This window comes from Ictalurus furcatus, chromosome 2, assembly GCF_023375685.1.
Source record: "Ictalurus furcatus strain D&B chromosome 2, Billie_1.0, whole genome shotgun sequence".
NCBI lineage: Eukaryota > Metazoa > Chordata > Actinopteri > Siluriformes > Ictaluridae > Ictalurus > Ictalurus furcatus.
Window position 1 is genome coordinate 16,421,288 of NC_071256.1, and position 17,636 is coordinate 16,438,923.

The 17,636-nt window shown below is 38.5% G+C and overlaps 1 pseudogene and 3 gene segments (V, D, J or C); all 4 read left to right on the plus strand.

Moving 5' to 3' along the window:
• Window positions 1–2,297: 2,297 nt before the first annotated feature.
• On the plus strand, window positions 2,298–2,780 carry LOC128623650 (Ig heavy chain V region 5A-like). The segment is given in 2 exon segments: window positions 2,298–2,340; window positions 2,425–2,780. Coding segments are annotated over 2 exon segments (330 nt in total).
• A 3,557-nt stretch (window positions 2,781–6,337) lies between these two features.
• Window positions 6,338–8,474, plus strand: LOC128623668 (immunoglobulin heavy variable 1-24-like; annotated as a pseudogene).
• A 748-nt stretch (window positions 8,475–9,222) lies between these two features.
• On the plus strand, window positions 9,223–11,150 carry LOC128623658 (Ig heavy chain V region 5A-like). The segment is given in 2 exon segments: window positions 9,223–10,461; window positions 10,566–11,150. Coding segments are annotated over 2 exon segments (348 nt in total).
• Window positions 11,151–11,344: 194 nt separating this feature from the next.
• LOC128617357 (immunoglobulin heavy variable 1-3-like) lies at window positions 11,345–11,934 on the plus strand. The segment is given in 2 exon segments: window positions 11,345–11,492; window positions 11,612–11,934. Coding segments are annotated over 2 exon segments (450 nt in total).
• The last annotated feature ends 5,702 nt before the right edge of the window (window positions 11,935–17,636 follow it).

Sequence of the window (17,636 nt, forward strand, 5' to 3'; positions counted from 1 at the left end):
GCCAATCTACCATGCATGTCTTTGGACTGGGGGAGGAAACCCCCACAGCATGGGGAGAACATGCAAATTCCGCACACACATGGCCCCGGGGGACTCGAACCCCCGAACCCCCGACCCACTTGTGAGGCAGACATGCTAACCACTAAGCCATCGTGTGCCCTCAATCTAACTAAATATTTCTAACATAATAATGCTACAGCTCTAACATTGCTGCGCATTATATCACTGCTGTCATATATCAGGAAACTCTGGACTCCAGTCCCCATCAGCCACTGCACTGCACTACATGTCACATGACCACCTGCACCTGATTCACGTTTGGTAATGAGCACACTTGTGTATATATAGCCATTGTCTGCACTGTTTCTGTCTTTTGTTGTCTTAGACTTTCTTGTTCCATGTTCCTGTGTTTTGTTTCATGTCACAGTATTTTGCCTAGTTGTCTTAGTTTTGTTGTTTGATTGTTTAAATAAATATTGAAATCTGTGATTGCTTCTGAACTCAACCTTGATTCGTGACAGAAAGAAAGACCTTCAATCGGAAGCAGCAGATTGCCAGGATGGAGAACTGGGGCATCAGGATGCCACCGATATTAGTGGAGTACTTTGCTATGTTACGCCAACAGTTGGAGGATTACCAAGCTGTTCTACGAAAGCATCAGGTCACCAGGAATTACCTGGGCTTCAATTTACTGCCTATGTTCACGAAGGACTACGCCACGCCAACAGGAGGAGGAGTTTGAGTACAAGGGGGAGTCTGTGGTCAGGGCTAATACCATCTCCCGCCCTCCCTCCCTCCCCTATTATGGATCTACTTCAGCAAATGGAGTCAGCGGAGAGCGAAAGTCAGCCTCCCTGCTCGTCTGAGGACGCTGCTCAGCTTTTTGGTTCAGCTGAGGACGGCACTCAGTCACCCGGGTTGGCTGAAGACATTGCTCCGTGTCCTGACATACCCAAGTACTCCCCTCTGTTCAACAACCCCGCACTCAACACCGCTGTGCCTTCCTGCACTGCTGAGGTCGTCGCTCTGCCTTCCTGCACCGCTGAGGTCGTCGCTCTGTTTGCCTGCACCGCTGAGGACGCTGCTCCACTTTCCTGCTCGGCTGTGGATGTCGCTCTGCCTTCCTGCTCGGCTGTGGACGTCGCTCTGCCATCCTGCTCTGCTGAGGTCGTCTCTCTGCCATCCTGCTTCATGGAGGACGTCGCTCTGCCTCCATGTTCCGCTGAAGATGTCATTCCTCTTCTTTGCTGCGCGCCGTATGTCACTCCCCCTTCCTGCCCCACGAAGGACATCATTCCCCCCTCGTGCTCCGCGGAGAACCTCGCTACTGTCCCTGGCCTCGCGGAGAACTTTGCTCCCCTCTATGGCCTCGAGGAAATCTTGGAGCTTGCCTCGTGGAGAACTTTGCTCCCCTCTCCTGTCCTGCGGAGGAGGTTGTCCCGCTTTCCTGCCGCGCCGAGGATGTCCCTCTACCTCCCTGCTCCACTGTGGACGCCGCTCAGCCTCCTAGTTTTGCTCAGGACATTTTGCCCAGGGGGCCTGACCACCAGATGGAGAGCATGTATTTTTGGGTGCTCTGGGAGAAGCGCCCTTTGGGGAGGGGTTCTGTCATATATCGGGAAACTCTGGACTCCAGTTCCTATCAGCCGCTGCACTGCAATACATGTCACATGACCACCTGCACCTGATTCTCGTGTGTGTGGCCATTGTCTGCACTGTTTCTGTCTTTCGTTGTTTTAGACTTTTGTGTTCCATATTCCTGTGTTTTGTTTCATGCCACAGTATTTTGCCTAGTTGTCTTAGTGTCTGTTTTGTTGTTTGTTTAAATAAACGTTGTAATCTGCGATTGCTTCCGAACCCAACCTTGATTTGTGACAACTGCGCAATATATAACTTACAAGAACTTGTTATACTGTAGTATCTTTACCGAACAATAATCACCTCAACAAATTAGAATTTGTATGATCATGTGAGCATTTTGAGAGGTAGAATTTTTTTCTATTATCCCAATATCCTCAAGTACAGATAATTATCATGCTAAATTTAATATTTGATCCTTGTGCTTATTACACTGACACTTTAATATTTTATAAAAAATTATAGAATTTGATGAGGCACATGTTACAATAAAAATCCACATTCAAAAGATGAATCTCTTCTTTATGATTTAAATACATTCTCCTCCCATCATCACCAGATATGCAAATACAAGCCTCAGGGCTGGATATCTCTCTGAGATGTGATGGTCTCTGTTAAACTTTGGAGATCAGAGAAGACCCCAATACAAACAACACACCATGTTCTCCACATCTCTACTGCTCCTGCTGGCAGCTGCTTCTTGTGAGTGCTTTATCAAATTTCATTTACTACAATAAATGTGCAGCATACATATTGTGAGATATCACCATGTGTTTTCCTCCACAGATGTGCATGGTGAAGAACTGACTCAGCCTGCTTCCATGACAGTCCAGCCAGCCCAGAGTCTCTCCATCAACTGCAACGTTTCATATTCAGTTACCAGCTATTATACAGCTTGGATCCAACTGCCTGCAGGAAAAGATCTGGAGTGGATTGGAAACATCTATAGCGGTGGGAGTACAGCTTACAGTGACAAACTAAAAAATAAGTTCAGCATCTCCAGAGACACTGCTACAAACACAGTAACAATTGGACAGAATCTGCAAACTGAAGATACAGCTGTGTATTACTGACACAGAATAGTGGATTCCCCTTACAAATACTTTGACATGTGTTAGAGACATCATCTCAATGCAACTAATAAACCATCTCAGTCACACTTTTACTTTTTTCCAGTGGAATGACATTTTAACAGCTTCTGTTATTTTAAATACACAAACACTAGTTTTTATTAAAGAACTGCATAAAAATGAAAATTATATTCTTTAACAAGTGATCATTTTGAATGTTTATTCATTTCTCCATTTTTACAGTTAAATTAAAGTACAATTAAAAATCACGATAATTAATGAATAAAACACTTGCGGTGTGCTGTTGATGGTGTAATGTGATGCAGCCCGATGTGAAGTGGACTTACTGTTACCACCTGAATTTACCATCAAGTTTTCCAGTAACAGCACATCTCATGGTTTATTTCTCTTATAACACAACAATTTGCCAACACTAACAATTATTTGTTTATTTTTTAACAACACTTAGGCTGATACATTCTATCCATTACTGATTACATTTAATTTTGTGGCACATCTGTAAAACAAATTAAGTTCCCTTTATCACTTATGTCATAGAGGTTAGAAACAGTTGTTCCCTCTCCAGTCTCTTTTTTGTCTCTCTCTTGAAGTTAATGAGAAAATAAAGAGCAGTTTGTCATGCTGCTGAGAAACCACAAAGTGCAAAGTCCTCTCTACTGAAGAAATGTCTGTGTCTGAAAATTTACTGACACTAAATATATACACCTTCCATAAATATTACATAAACATCTCCTTACAGAAATCTTAATTATACCAGTGACGATACCTTTTATATTGTTAAATAACAGCATGTTTTCTAATCTGTTTATTATTAGTATTAGATTATGTGGAGAGCCCTTCATACAAGTCGCTGCATTGTCCCTTAACTAAATGAAAAAAAATGACAAAGTTCACTGTGTCATTGTGGAAGCCTGGAAACAAGGAACAAGGACCTGGATAAATGTGAAAGAATTAATGATTTGATTTTATTGCTTTTTACTTTGCATTTCAGCACAGCACTTCTGAATTCTCAAATCTGATTGGTCAGAGGTGTTGCTTAATTTTCTATAACAGCTGTGACAGTAGTTCCAGCCAGAAGGCAAATCACAAATTTATATAATGCACTTATTCTGATATGTTATCATTTTTATGATAACATCTTACACAGAGGTGTATGGTGGAAGCAGGGTTGGGAGGGTTACTTTAAACATGTATTCTGTTACAGTTACAAATCACTTCATAAAAAATGTAATCGGTAACATAATCCAAGTATCACAATATAAACATAATAAAAGTAATGTAATCTGATTACTTTTGGACTCCACATAATCCAATTTCAAAACCTGTGTAATTGTTTGTGTTTAAATTTTATTTAGCATTTTTTAAAGCAGTCTTCAATATCATAGCTTTTTAACAGTCAGAGATAAAGCAGTAACTTTAAGTGTTGTTCCATTAAAAAGCCACATATCCTCAACACCAAGAAACTCCTCCCCATTTTTCAAAGACTTTCACCTCCCATCATCATTGCATTCTCATGAGACACATTCAGTATCACTCATTATCTGATACATATCTGGATTTTGTCTTTTTTTTTTTAATCAGATGCTTTCACTATATGCCTAATTTATGATTATTTCTGTTTTTTCATATCTAGATTAACTCAGGATATGTACCATTTTCCAAAGCAAAATAAATAAAAAGTAATAATAAAGAACAAGCCTCCTTTACCACTCTGTCATCAGCAGGATGATCAGAAATCTCTGCTGGATTAGTGTTTCACAGTAAACACAGTAGATGAACATGATGTGTTGAAAGTTTATTTGCTGTTCCTCTCTGTTACATCATCATGACTCACACATTTATTCCATTATGATGTCATGATGCAAATCCAGAGTGCTGTGTGTCCATACAGTATTTATATACAGTTGAGCTGAGTGGAGCAGTCGAGTCTCATCATCACTCACCATGAAGATCCCACTCTCCTTCTTCCTGCTACTAATCAGCCTCATCAGTGAGTTCTCATGCTGAATCTCAAATATATTTTACATTAGTATTTTTTAATACACTAATGTTTTTCTTTTATGTGGCAGATATTCAGTGTCAAAGTCTATTCCCACTGGTGCAGTGGTGAAAAAACCTGGAGAAACTCTGAGTCTTTCCTGTAAAGGATCTGGGTTTAACTTTGGTAGCTGTGGCATGCACTGGATCAGACAAGAAGCTGGAAAAGCACTGGAATGGATTGGGGTTATCTGGAATGATGCCAGTAAAACGATATATGCCAAACACATTGAGGGACGTTTGGAAATTACCAAAGACAACTCCAAAAACATGGTGTATCTGCAGCTGACTGGTTTGAGTGCACAGGACTCCACTATGTATTATTGTGTAAGAGACTCAAACTGACACAACAGACTCCAGAGCTGTGCAAAAACTTACACAAGCACTCAGATTTTACTTTTTCATTCCAAACACATCTACAAACTCTTCAAGCTTTTTCTGATTAATAATAATCCCATGGAATTAATTATGATATGAACGCATTACAGCATTTAATCATGGATTACGATCATTTGGAAATGAAAGGACAAAGTGTAAATACATTGTTAGCAAGTGTTTTGTGAACATTTAGACAAATACAAGCACAGGGAGACTCGAGGCAAATAAGCTCTAGGACAAATTCATGTTTTTTTCCCATCCTATTACTTCCATCCATCCATCCATCGTCTATACCGCTTTATCCTTTTCAGGGTCACGGGAAAACCTGGAGCCTATCCCAGGGAGCATCGGGCACAAGGCGGGGGACCCCCTGGTATCCATCGCAGGGCACAATCACATACACATACACATTCACACACCCATTCATACACTACGGACACACCAATCAGCCTACCATGCATGTGTTTGGACTGGGGGAGGAAACCGGAGTACCCAGAGGAAACCCCCGCTGCACGGGGAGAACATGCAAACTCCGCACACACAGGGCCACGGTGGGAATCAAACCCCCAACCTTGGAGGTGTGAGCGAACGTGCTAACCACTAAGCCACCATGCCCTTCCTATTATATTATATTATATTATATTATATTATAATATAATTTTATTATTTTGTAATATTATTTAGCACTAATTAACATCTGTATATTGACAGAATAATCTGATTATTGTTTAAATATAGGGACATGCATGTGTATGCCTACTTACATATTACTGTCTCACATGTCCATTTATAAATGAATTTGAATTGAAGTTGTTGTAAAGTAGCTGCTGCTATTTGTGACAGAAGCTGCAGGAACAGATCTATGGTTAATTTCCTGAATTTATAAACTCTGAATCTGTTCAGCAGCACAGAATCTGACCAGGGATTAAATTAAATGTACATGTTTTGTGCAGCATCACTACTACAAACTGCTGGAATTAAAATCATCTGTAGGGCAGCAGCTCACTTGTTTTGAAGAAGGATTCATGAAACTATTAAATCTATTAGTTGAAGGGTTTTTATGCAAATTCATACTGTTATAAAAATCAGCCTCTTACTTACCCAAAACTCATTTCACACATGTTACGCCACGGCCAGCAGATGGCACTGCGGCACGGCTTCTGACTGGTCACGTGACTCTTTTGTTTTCGTTTGCTTCCTGCTTGGACGTTGATTTAAGTCTGATCATGTCTCTGATTTGCCCCAGGTGTCCATGTTTTGGTTTGATTATGTTGACTATTTAAACCCCTCGGTGACTGCGCACTTGGCGCAGTCTTATTTGGTTTACATTTGTCATGGCAAGGAAATATGACGGTATGTGCTAACGTGTAGCATGCTAGTGGTCGTAGCTAGATGTCCAGAGTTTAAGTATAGTCAGTAGAGACCGCGCTCCCTGTGTTTTGTTTGTCTGCTAATTAATAAAGACTTTGACCTGCACCTGCACCCGCCTCGAGTCTACGTTTCGTAACAACACAACTGATTCAAAAAGCTTGATTATGGGGCTGAGGGTCACTCAGTACTGCATCTTTGTTATAATGTTAACACGAGGTACCTGCTAATTTATTTATGTCTTCATCATAAGAATATCGTCACTATGTTGATTATCTTTGATTGCTATGTTTTATCTTCTAGGTGTGAGCAGTGATGAGATCAGACTGGACCAGTCTTCTGCTGTGGTAAAGAGACCTGAGAACATGTGAACATCTCTTGTAAGATAAATGGCTTTGGTATGACTGAGTATCTCATGCACTGGATACTACAGAAACCAGGGAAAGCTCTACAATGGATTGGTTATATGAACTCTGTGAAAGGCCAATTTCTCCTCTCCGAAGACATCCCAACATGCACACAGTTCTTGGAGGCCAAGAATCTGAGGACAGAGGACACTGCAGTTTATTACTGCACCTGAGATGCCACAGTGACTGGAACTGAGGAAGTAGCTGTAAAAAAAACAAAACAAAAAAAACACATTGTAACTGAACTAACTAAATCTGCTTCAATTGTAATTCATAGACAGGATAACACCATCTGTATCTGTTTCCTGCTCCAAATATCCATATGTGTATCTGGATTTTTCCCTAAAGTAGGAATGACCTAAACTAGAACTTTTTTATTTATTTATATGAACCCTTACTATGTTCCTGAAACACTGGGGGGGGAAAAGCCCACAAGTAGAAATGTCCATACTGTCAGCATGGTGTGTGAATTGTGGCTCTGCCAGTTCCTCAACAACACACTAATAGGCATCCAAGTCCCATTACAAACCTCTAGTCTCAACCAGATTTCTTGCAAGATTCCTAAAAATCGATCCTCCTATTTGTATTAGTATCTGTTCAGATCACATTATCTGTTCATTCCTAATAACGTATTCATATCCCTACTCTTCACACAAAACGTCACCATATCAACAATGCTACATGTCTTTTTTTGTTTGTTTGTTTTAATCCAATTATCCACATAAATATAAGAGTTCATTAATATAAAGAGTCCAAAAAATAGAGTCCGTTATATTAGTCCCTGTGTAAATTGTACAGAAGCTCAAACATATTAGAGCGAGCGCCTCTCTGTAAAACTTGCAGCTGGAACTACTCTCAGAGCCTCTGTTATAGAAATGTAATTAACACCTTCTGACCACAGTACTTGCTACTTCAGGGAGAAAGTTTTATATTGGATGATTGTTCAGGTATTTAGGATTTTCGCAAAATAAAAATGTTACGGTGTAATCCGTTGATCACAGAGATACGTTAGTGTTTGTTTATTTCAGGCTAATTTTAAAATGAATTCACTGAGATTTCAGAAGGTTAGGATGTCAACTAATAAATTTGTAAACCTGAGTCTTCAAGTTCATGTAGCAGTTGATGACACATTTTATGCAAATCCTCCACTCATGTCTCTTAAATTAAGGAGGTCTGTGTGTGTGTGTGTGTGTGTGGTGAGGAAGGAGGAGAGCAACTGGGAAGTTTATTTCACTTCAGTTTTATACTAAACAAAGATGCTCTCCTCAGTGCTGCTGCTGTTAACAGCTGCATTCTGTAAGTCTCCATGTTGTCTGAATGAGTTTAGATTTAATACCTGTTTGTGAAAATGATTTGAAGACATTTGATGATGTTCTATTGTTATTATTCACAGGTGGTGTTGGCGTTGTGGGGCTCACTCAGTCAGCCTCTGTGCTCGTGAAACCTGGAGAGTCGTTCTCCATCTCCTGTAAGATCTGAGAGTCGAGCTATTGTATTCACTGGATACGCCAACCTGCTGGGAAAGCACTGGAATGGCTCGGATATCTGTGTAGCGGTGGTAGCACTAATCTCAAAGACACGATGAAGAGCAAGATCAGTTTCAGCCAGGACACATCCATCAGCACAGTTTATTTAAGAGGTCAAAACTTTCAGGCTGTGTATTACTGTGCAAGACACACAGCACTACAAACTCACTGCAGCCCTGTACAAAAACATCCCTGTTCATTTTCCTATCTCTGCAGTACACTTGTCCCCAGGGACGCTTGGTATAAATGAGCTAGCAGGGCTGAGACCCCTCTGTATTTCAAAGATAAAAGTACATCAACATAGTTCTTTTATATGTTTACCACTGAGTGTATGATTTAACGCATTAATTATATTTTTGATTGTTTTATCTGGCAGGTTTTTGCAGTGCTGAGATCAGACTGGACCAGTCTCCTGCTGTGGTAAAGAGACCTGGAGAAACTGTGAAGATCTCATGTAAAATAAGTGGATATTCAATGACAAGCAAAAACATACACTGGATCCGACAGAAACCAGGGAAAGCTCTGGAATGGATTGGCTGGATGAATACAGGCAATAATAAAGCAACATATGCAGAGTCTGTGAAAAAACAGCTAATTTTTACAGAGGACGTCTCAGCAAGCACACAGTACTTAGAGGCCAAGAGTCTGAGGACAGAGGACACTGCAGTTTATTACTGTGCCCGACAAGCCACAGTGACTGGAACTGAGGAAACAGCTGTACTAAAACCACACACATTTTTTCACACATCATTTTATTGAACAAGTCATTACTCTTGTCATTTATGTAAATGATGAATATAATCCCCTCTTATTGTGATTAATAAACTGCTCAATTACATTCATCCGCACCGTCACGAATGCGGAGACATGCACTTGCAGATTCAGAGTTTAATAGGAGTTCAAACCAACCACAAACGTCATTAAGCATAGGGCACGGACACACATAACATGACGACCTGAAAGAAACAAAGCTAGACACAGAGTGCTGTACAAACAGTGATTTAAATACACAGGTGCTCGTTAATCGGAATGAGAGTCAGGTGCGGCTGGTCACGTGACCGTGATGCAGAGGTGAGGTGGCTGCTGGGAATTGAAATCCCTAGTTCCTCATGGAGTTTCATAACACCCATATTGCAAACACTCCAGCCTAGACACTTAGATAATAATTTAACAAAAACTAATAAAAAAATTTTACTCAGTATATAGTTATTAAGAATATATTATATATCTTTTTAGCTGTTTTAAATGAAATTAAATCTGAATCTCTAGTTAAACTTCTACTTTTTTTGACACTTTTGAAAGCAGTTTTTGATGTTCATATAACTGAATTCACATTGTATAAAAACTACTTAATGTATTATTTTTTAAAATATTTGTAAATAGTTTATGAAACTATTTAACTGGTGAGGCTGGTTAGGAAATGACTTTTTATAACTGTAATAATGTAATTGATGACAAATACTTTGGATGCTAACAGGAAATCTGTTTTAATTCATTGTTGATTATTTTCTTCCCAAAGTGTTTTATTCCTTACTGAATCTGTCACTGAGCTCCTCCGCTTCTGTTGTATTGTATATAATGCTCCAAGTGTCCATGTCTTTTAGCAGAAATGTGCAACAGCAGTTTATTTTCAATTGAGGTCCAAGTTACTGTTATTTTACATTGAATGGGAAGTCTGTTTAAACTAAACCATCTATGCCTAACATTCCTATGAATTTGTAGTGTATACAGTAACATTTTTGGTGTCTTCAGTCAGCAACATTTAGCAAAACTGACCTTATAATCATCCACTCATCTATACACTGAGCAGCCTGTGGCTGTAGATTTAATACATCTATGGTGGTCATGGACACTCCCTATTCAAATAGAGTTGGGTATAAACAGCATGTTCTTGGCTGTTCTAGTTTCCAGTGAGCTCTGTGATAGATAACACTCCCATACATTTTAAATCTGGGTGAAGCAGAACTAAGAGAACAATGATTTTAGGATATTGTATTTTATTTGTGCTAATATCATGTAAGTTGATTTTTTTTTCATGTGATGATTACTAGGAAAATTAACCATTCTGTCCTGATAAGCATTAAAACATAACATTACCTAGTTATACTCTTCTCTTCCAGATTCTCATGGACAGTCCCTGACCTCCTCTGCTTCTGTGGTGAAGAGACCTGGAGAGTCAGTCACTCTGTCCTGTACTGTCTCTGGATTCTCAATGAGCAACTGGATGAACTGGATCCGTCAGAAACCAGGACGAGGATTAGAGTGGATCGGATACATTGACAGTGGCACTGGCACAACATTCGCTCAGTCTCTGCAGGGCCAGTTCTCCATCACTAAAGACACCAATAAAAACATGCTGTACCTAGAAGTGAAGAGTCTGAAAGCTGAAGACACGGCTGTTTATTACTGTGCACAAGAGTCACACTGACACAACAGACTCCAGAGCTGTACAAAAACTTACACAAGCACATCCTCATGAGCTGTAAATATTCCCTCAGCAGGAAACTGAACCCTAGAGACACATTATAAACAACATCCATGTATTTTTGTGCTCAGTTTTATTTCTCCTTTTGTCTTACTCCATTAACAGTCAAAATTCCTCTGTAAAATTCTCAGCCTTTTCTTTTATTATAAGACAAACATGAAAATAACAGTAAGTATACGCAAAGACATTAAATGATAAAACATTCAACTGCATTACATTTCATTTCTTGATAAAAACATAACTCATGAGAAATCTTTTTGCTAATTTATTTGTTTCTTCATATGCAACACTGAAACTATATTTTGATTAAATTTAATTAATTTATTTGTTCATTTAAGAATTTGTCTACACAGTTTTATGAATGAAAATGTTTGAAGAAATTCTGTATTGTAGAAAGACCACCATAATAAATGTTAAATACATAAGCCATACTGCATGCAAATCTCCCCAACCTCAGACAGATATAAATACACTGCAAGTACACAGCAGTCTCTGTGTTTGGTCGAGTACAGCAGAGGAATCATGAGCTGGCCTCTTCTTCTTCTGATATCCTCTGTGCCCTGTGAGTAAACATGTCTCTCCACACCTTACTCACCTTTTTATATGCTCCATATTTCAGTCTGAGTTGAAGTGAAGTGTGTTTAATTTCTTCTGTATGTTTTACCGCTCTCCTCTTCTCAGATGTGCATGGCATCAGTCTGACCTCGTCTCCTGCTGAGGTTCAACCTCCCGGAGCCTCAGTGAAGTTGTCCTGTCAGATTTCTGGCTATGCCCTCACTAGCTACGGCACAGGCTGGATCAGACAGCCTCCAGGAAAAGGCTTGGAGTTGATCTGGATCATATGGGGTGGTGGAAGCATAAACTCTGGAGCTTCCTTTAAAACTCGCTTCAGCATCTCCAGAGACACGAGCAACAATGTGCTTTACTTAGATATCAGCAGCCTGGTGTCAGAAGACACAGCTGTTTATTATTGTACAAAGACACACAGCTGTACATCTCAGTGAGAGGACTGAACAAAAATCAAACCTCAAATATGTGTGAAGTTTATTTTGAGTTAAAACCTAAAAGTACAATTTATGGAAATCCATCACATCCTATGTACATAAAGAAATATTAATTGATTATAGTCAAGATTAAAGCACAGTAAATAATGAATAGATAGAAACATCCGATCTAACATTTCACTAGTAGTGCAAATTATTTAGCTTTTTCACAGACAATGAAATTTTCCTAAATGTTTGACTAGCACTGTACATATTTATATTTAGGTTTTGTATACTTATATATCTGCACATTATGCTTTCCATTATGTTTTAAGTCCTCTGAGAGGCACTCTTTCTCTACTTACACAACATCTACCCAATATGTTGAGGTTAAAATGACTGAAAGATTAAAAGGACTGAGAGAGGACTGATGTCCTCCCGGGATTTCCGTTACAGTCATAAAATGTATTTACAACATTGATTAAAAACTAAGACATTACAGATCTGTTATATCCATGTCTTAATAAACCAGGCTGCATAATCCACACTGTTTGATAAATTAGTAAGCATATAGTAGTAGCTCTTATATTTTGTGAATGTGTACATGTGTTTGCATTTGCAGGAAATGTAGTATGACATTGTTTTATTGCACCCTTGTGAAAACCTAAACACTATTATGCAAATCAAATGGTTTAAATGACTGATATATTTATTTATAATGTGGGAAAAAGAACAAACTTAGTTTGTTAGAAAATATAACAATTAAGTCCAAACAAATACACACAGAAGTGGGTAGGGGAGGAAAATAAACAGTCACACTATTACTTTCTTCCACTGGAATGACATTTTAACAGCTTGTGTTATTTTAAATACACAAACAGTAGTTTCCATCAAAGAACTTCATAAAAATGATAATAAAAATGATATTCTTTCATTTTAAGAAAAAAAGAGAATAGAATAAATAATCTATTAAGTTAATGAAGTCATTTGTAAATTTCTAAATAAAAAGTGTATCTTCTAGTGGAATTGTCTTATATGGTTTATTGAATTTATATTAATTCACTGCATTCTGTGTAAACAATAAATAAAGCAGTTATAACTGAAAAAAAAGCCTGATACTTATAGAACAATAAAGGTAAAAATAAAAAAAATAATAATAAACTTCCGGGTGGAGACCTTTGCTCTCTGCAGTTTCTCAGTAAAAAGCATCATTTTTTAAATCAACTATAGGGTGGTAACTAACTCTAGTTCATCTCACCACCATGTCATTGCTTATTTTCCTGTAACAGTACCCCTGATGTGTTTTATTCCTTACTAAATGTGGTTATAATGTAGTGTGTGTGCTTATTCACCTGAAAACACAACAGGACTGATAGATATATTTAAATAGATATTTAAATGGCTCAATGTCCCACATTTTTTTATATTTAAAATGACATGTTTGATAGATGGGGAGGTGATTTGATTTAGAAGACTCCCTCAAATGTACCCTAAGATAAGGAGTGTCTCTATGCAAATGTATTTCCCTGTTATATATTTAAGCAATGAAGACCAAGAGCTTTTACTTATTCTGCTTCAACACACACCATGATTTCTACATCCCTACTGCTGCTGCTGCTGGCAGCCGTACACTGTAAGTATTTTTACATTTGAAATAAATATGGCTTTTCGGCACAAAAAAAAATATTTTACAACATTAAAACAGCTTTTCTTTAACAGGTGTTCACTGTGTTGAGCTGATCCAGCCCGGATCCACACTATTAACCCCTGGTCAGTCAGTGACTCTGACCTGCAAAGTGTCTGGATATTCATTAACAAGTACCTACTGTACACACTGGATACGACAACCTGCAGGAAAAACTCTGGAGTGGATCGGACGTATATGTTATGATGGTAGCACTGCCTACAGTGAGAAACTGAAAAGCAGGTTTCAGGTTTCCAGAGATACGTCCAGCAGCACAGTAACATTAACAGGACAGAACATGCAGACTGAAGACACAGCTGTGTATTACTGCGCTCGTGAACCACAGTGAGACAGATCAACAACATCTCTGTACAAAAACATCCTGTACAGTAAACTATTTATGTCAGAAAAAGCAGAAATACAATGATTTATCATTTTGCTGTGTGTCGTGTCATGTTCCTTCATTAACAATGGACAAAGCCATGATTGAACAGTGCTTATTGTGCTTTAAAACTATGTTTAGTTATTTATTTTCCAGAAAAACATAAATGAAATCTGTGAATTATATCTAAGCACATACAGTACCAGTCTTGCACAAGTGCTAGCTCCCAACATGCTTCTTAATTAATTAATTAATTAATTAATAATAATAATAAGAAGAAGAAGAAGAAGAAGAAGAAGAAGAAGAAGAATTCTGGCTGAGTGCATAAGCATCGTGAACATTTTGTCAGTCAGTATCTGATTACAAACTGAGCTAATTAGGCTTATGTTTATTTCACTGAAATGCATAGTTATCAAAGTGTGAAATTCACTGTGTGAGGAAATCACACTTAGCTAGTAAGGTTTCAGGTTATCTTCAGGCAGACTGTCTGTTTTTCACCACAGTGTTTGTTAAACCAGCTCCTTACACATGATTTTTGCAGGAACAAATCCTAGCCCAAGTTTCAAAGTAAATATAGAAATATATGTATGGTTTCATAAAATTGATGTGTCAAAGTACAACCCCAATTCTGAAAAAGTTGGGACAGTATGGAAAATGCTAATAAAAACAAAGAGGATTGATTTGTAAATGTACTTTGACTTGTATTTAACCAAAAAACGTATAAATACAAGGTATTTGATGTTTTACTTAATCAACTGCATAGTTTTTGAAAATAAATGTTTATCTTTAAATTGATGAATGTTCCAAAAAAGTTGGGACAGGGGCAATTTAGGACTAATAGAGATGTGACAAGTTAAAATAAGAAGGTGAAGCGAAACAAGTCTAATCATAAGCCTCCAAAAAAGGCCTAATCCTTCAAGACCAAGGATGGGTCGAGGCTTGCCAATCTGTCAACAGATGAGTCAGCGAATAATCCAACACTTTGAGAACAACATTACCCAAAGACAAACCGGTAGGATTTTGGGCAACCGTCATGAGTCTGTAATGGATATCCTGACTTGGGCTCAGGAATACTTTGGTAAATCTTTGTCAGTCCCCGCAACCCGACTACTAATAAGTGGTTGATCTTTGTCAGTCAACACCATCTGCCGCTGCATCCAGCGATCCAAGTTAAGGCTTTATTATGCAAAGCAGAAGCCATACATCAACAGTGTTGAGAAGCGCTGCCGACTTCTCTGGGCTCAGGCTCATCTGAGATGGACAGTAGCACAGTAGAATCATGTTTTGTGGTCCGACAAGTCAACATTTCAAGTAGTTTTTGGACAAAACAGCCGTCATATTCTCTGGGCCAAAGAGGAAAAGGACCATTCAAGCTGTTATCAACGTCAGGTCCAAAAACATCTGTCAGCATCAGCATGGTCAATGCCCATGTCATGGGTAACTTGCACATATGTGAGGGAATCCCTAATTTCTCCATCTGGGGATTAATAAAGTATTATCTTATCTTATCTTATTAATGCAGAAAGATATTTACACATTTTGGAGCAACATATGCTGACATCCAGAGCAGGACAACGCTAAACCACATTCTGCCCAGATTACAAGCGCATGGTTGCGTAAGTAGAGAGTGTGGGTGCTAGCATGGCCTGCCTGCAGTCGCGACCTGTCTCCAATTGAGAATGTGTGCCACGTTATGAAGCGCAAAATAAGGCAACAAAGGCCCCGTACAGTTACTCAGCTGAAGAAATGCATAATGGATGAATGGCGAAAAATTCCACTTGCTAAACTTAACCATCTAGTGTCTTCAGTGTCCAAACACTTAATAAGTGTTATTAAAAGAAAAGGTGTTGTGGTAAACATTCAACTGTCTCAACTTTTTTTGGAGTGTGTTGAAGTCATCAGATTAGAAATGAGTATTTTCAAAAATAAATAAAATTCACAAAGTTAAACATAAAATAATGTGTTAATAATGTGTTTTCATTAAAGTACAGGGTGAAGCGAATTTTCAAATTACTCTTTTTTTTGCTGCATTTTCCATACTGTCCCAACTTTTTCGGAATTGGGGTTGTATATTATAGACAATGCTGCTTTAACATTTGAGCAGCATTGCAAATTATTTTCTGTTTTTTACAGACAATCAAATTTAGAAAGCCAACCGTTGGTCATGTAGTGTACTGTAATGTATATTTAGCCTGCACCCACATTAGAAATGTATGAACATTATACTTTTCTTTAAGCTTTAAGTCCTGTGAGGGGCGCTCTTTCTCTATTCACACAACATCTACCCAACATGTTGAGGTTTAACGGGCTGAGGGTGTGATAAATATGAGAACACATTCTCCTGGGATTTAAGTCATGGGATGTAAGCTCAAACTACAACATTGTAATGTCTATTATATCAGTGCCTCATTAAACCAGGGTGCATAATCCATACTGTTTGAGGAAAAAGGAAGTAAATAGTACTTAACTCTCTTATATTTTGTGAATTTGTACATGTTTTTACATTTCCAGGAAATGCCTCATGTCATTGAGCTCTGTGCCTTTATGAAACCCTAAACACGGTTATGCAAATCAAACCCCCTATAAAATATTTGAGGTGTTCTCAGGAGAAGTGAGGTTCAGGATTCAGGTTCCACTCAACCATGTTCTCTACATTTCTACTCCTGCTGTTAACAGCTGCATCGGGTAAATATGTGGAGAGTTTTGAGATAATTGTGTTTATATTTCTTTTTGAAAGAATGCACCTGATTAATTGATTGATTTGTTGTTCACAGGAATTAAATGTATTGAACTGGTTCAGCCTGCAGTCATGGTGGTTAAACCTGGAGAATCATTTTCAGTCCCCTGTAAGATCACTGGGTATTCAGCCACAAGTTCCTGTACTGACTGGATACGACATAAATCAGGACAAGCACTGGAATGGATTGGCTGGTACTGCAGCTCCAGTAATACTGGCAGTAAAGATTCACTAAAGAACAAGATCCGTTTCTCAGCCGAGGCCTCCAGCAACACTGTGATTTTACATGGGGAAAACTTTCAGACTGAGGACACAGCTGTGTATTATTGTGCTCGTAATACACAGTGAGACAGATCAACAAGGACCCTGTACAAAAACCCCCAGTACAGAAGAATGTCCTGCAGTCCACTGGGATCGGCTTCTACATCACTGTACATCATTGTTTTTATAGTAGGTGTTCTGTTCAAGCAATTATGGTATTATTACAACTACCAATATTGTTGTTGTTGTTGTTGTTGTTGTTGTTGTTGTTATATTGAATTAATTGATTGATTAAATGGGAGTGCTGTTATCGGAAAACATTCAATGAGGAGGAGGGGTGATTCAGCCCAACACAAAATGGAGTTACTATTTCCACAAAGAAGTTGATTATTTTCCTATTACAGCATGACCCACAGTGTTGTATTCCTCTAATACCATAGTCCGTCCGTCCATCGATTTTCTGTACCACTTAACCTACAGAGGGTCGCGGGAAGACTGGAGCCTATCCAGTCAGTGTTTATGTTAATGGTAGCAGCTGAATAAACACCATTTTAGGTTAATTGTTGCATGAACATTATGGAAAGACATGCTTACAACGCCAAAGAAAATGTTTTACATATAATATCTTGTTATTTGAGTTCATAAGATTCATAAAGTAG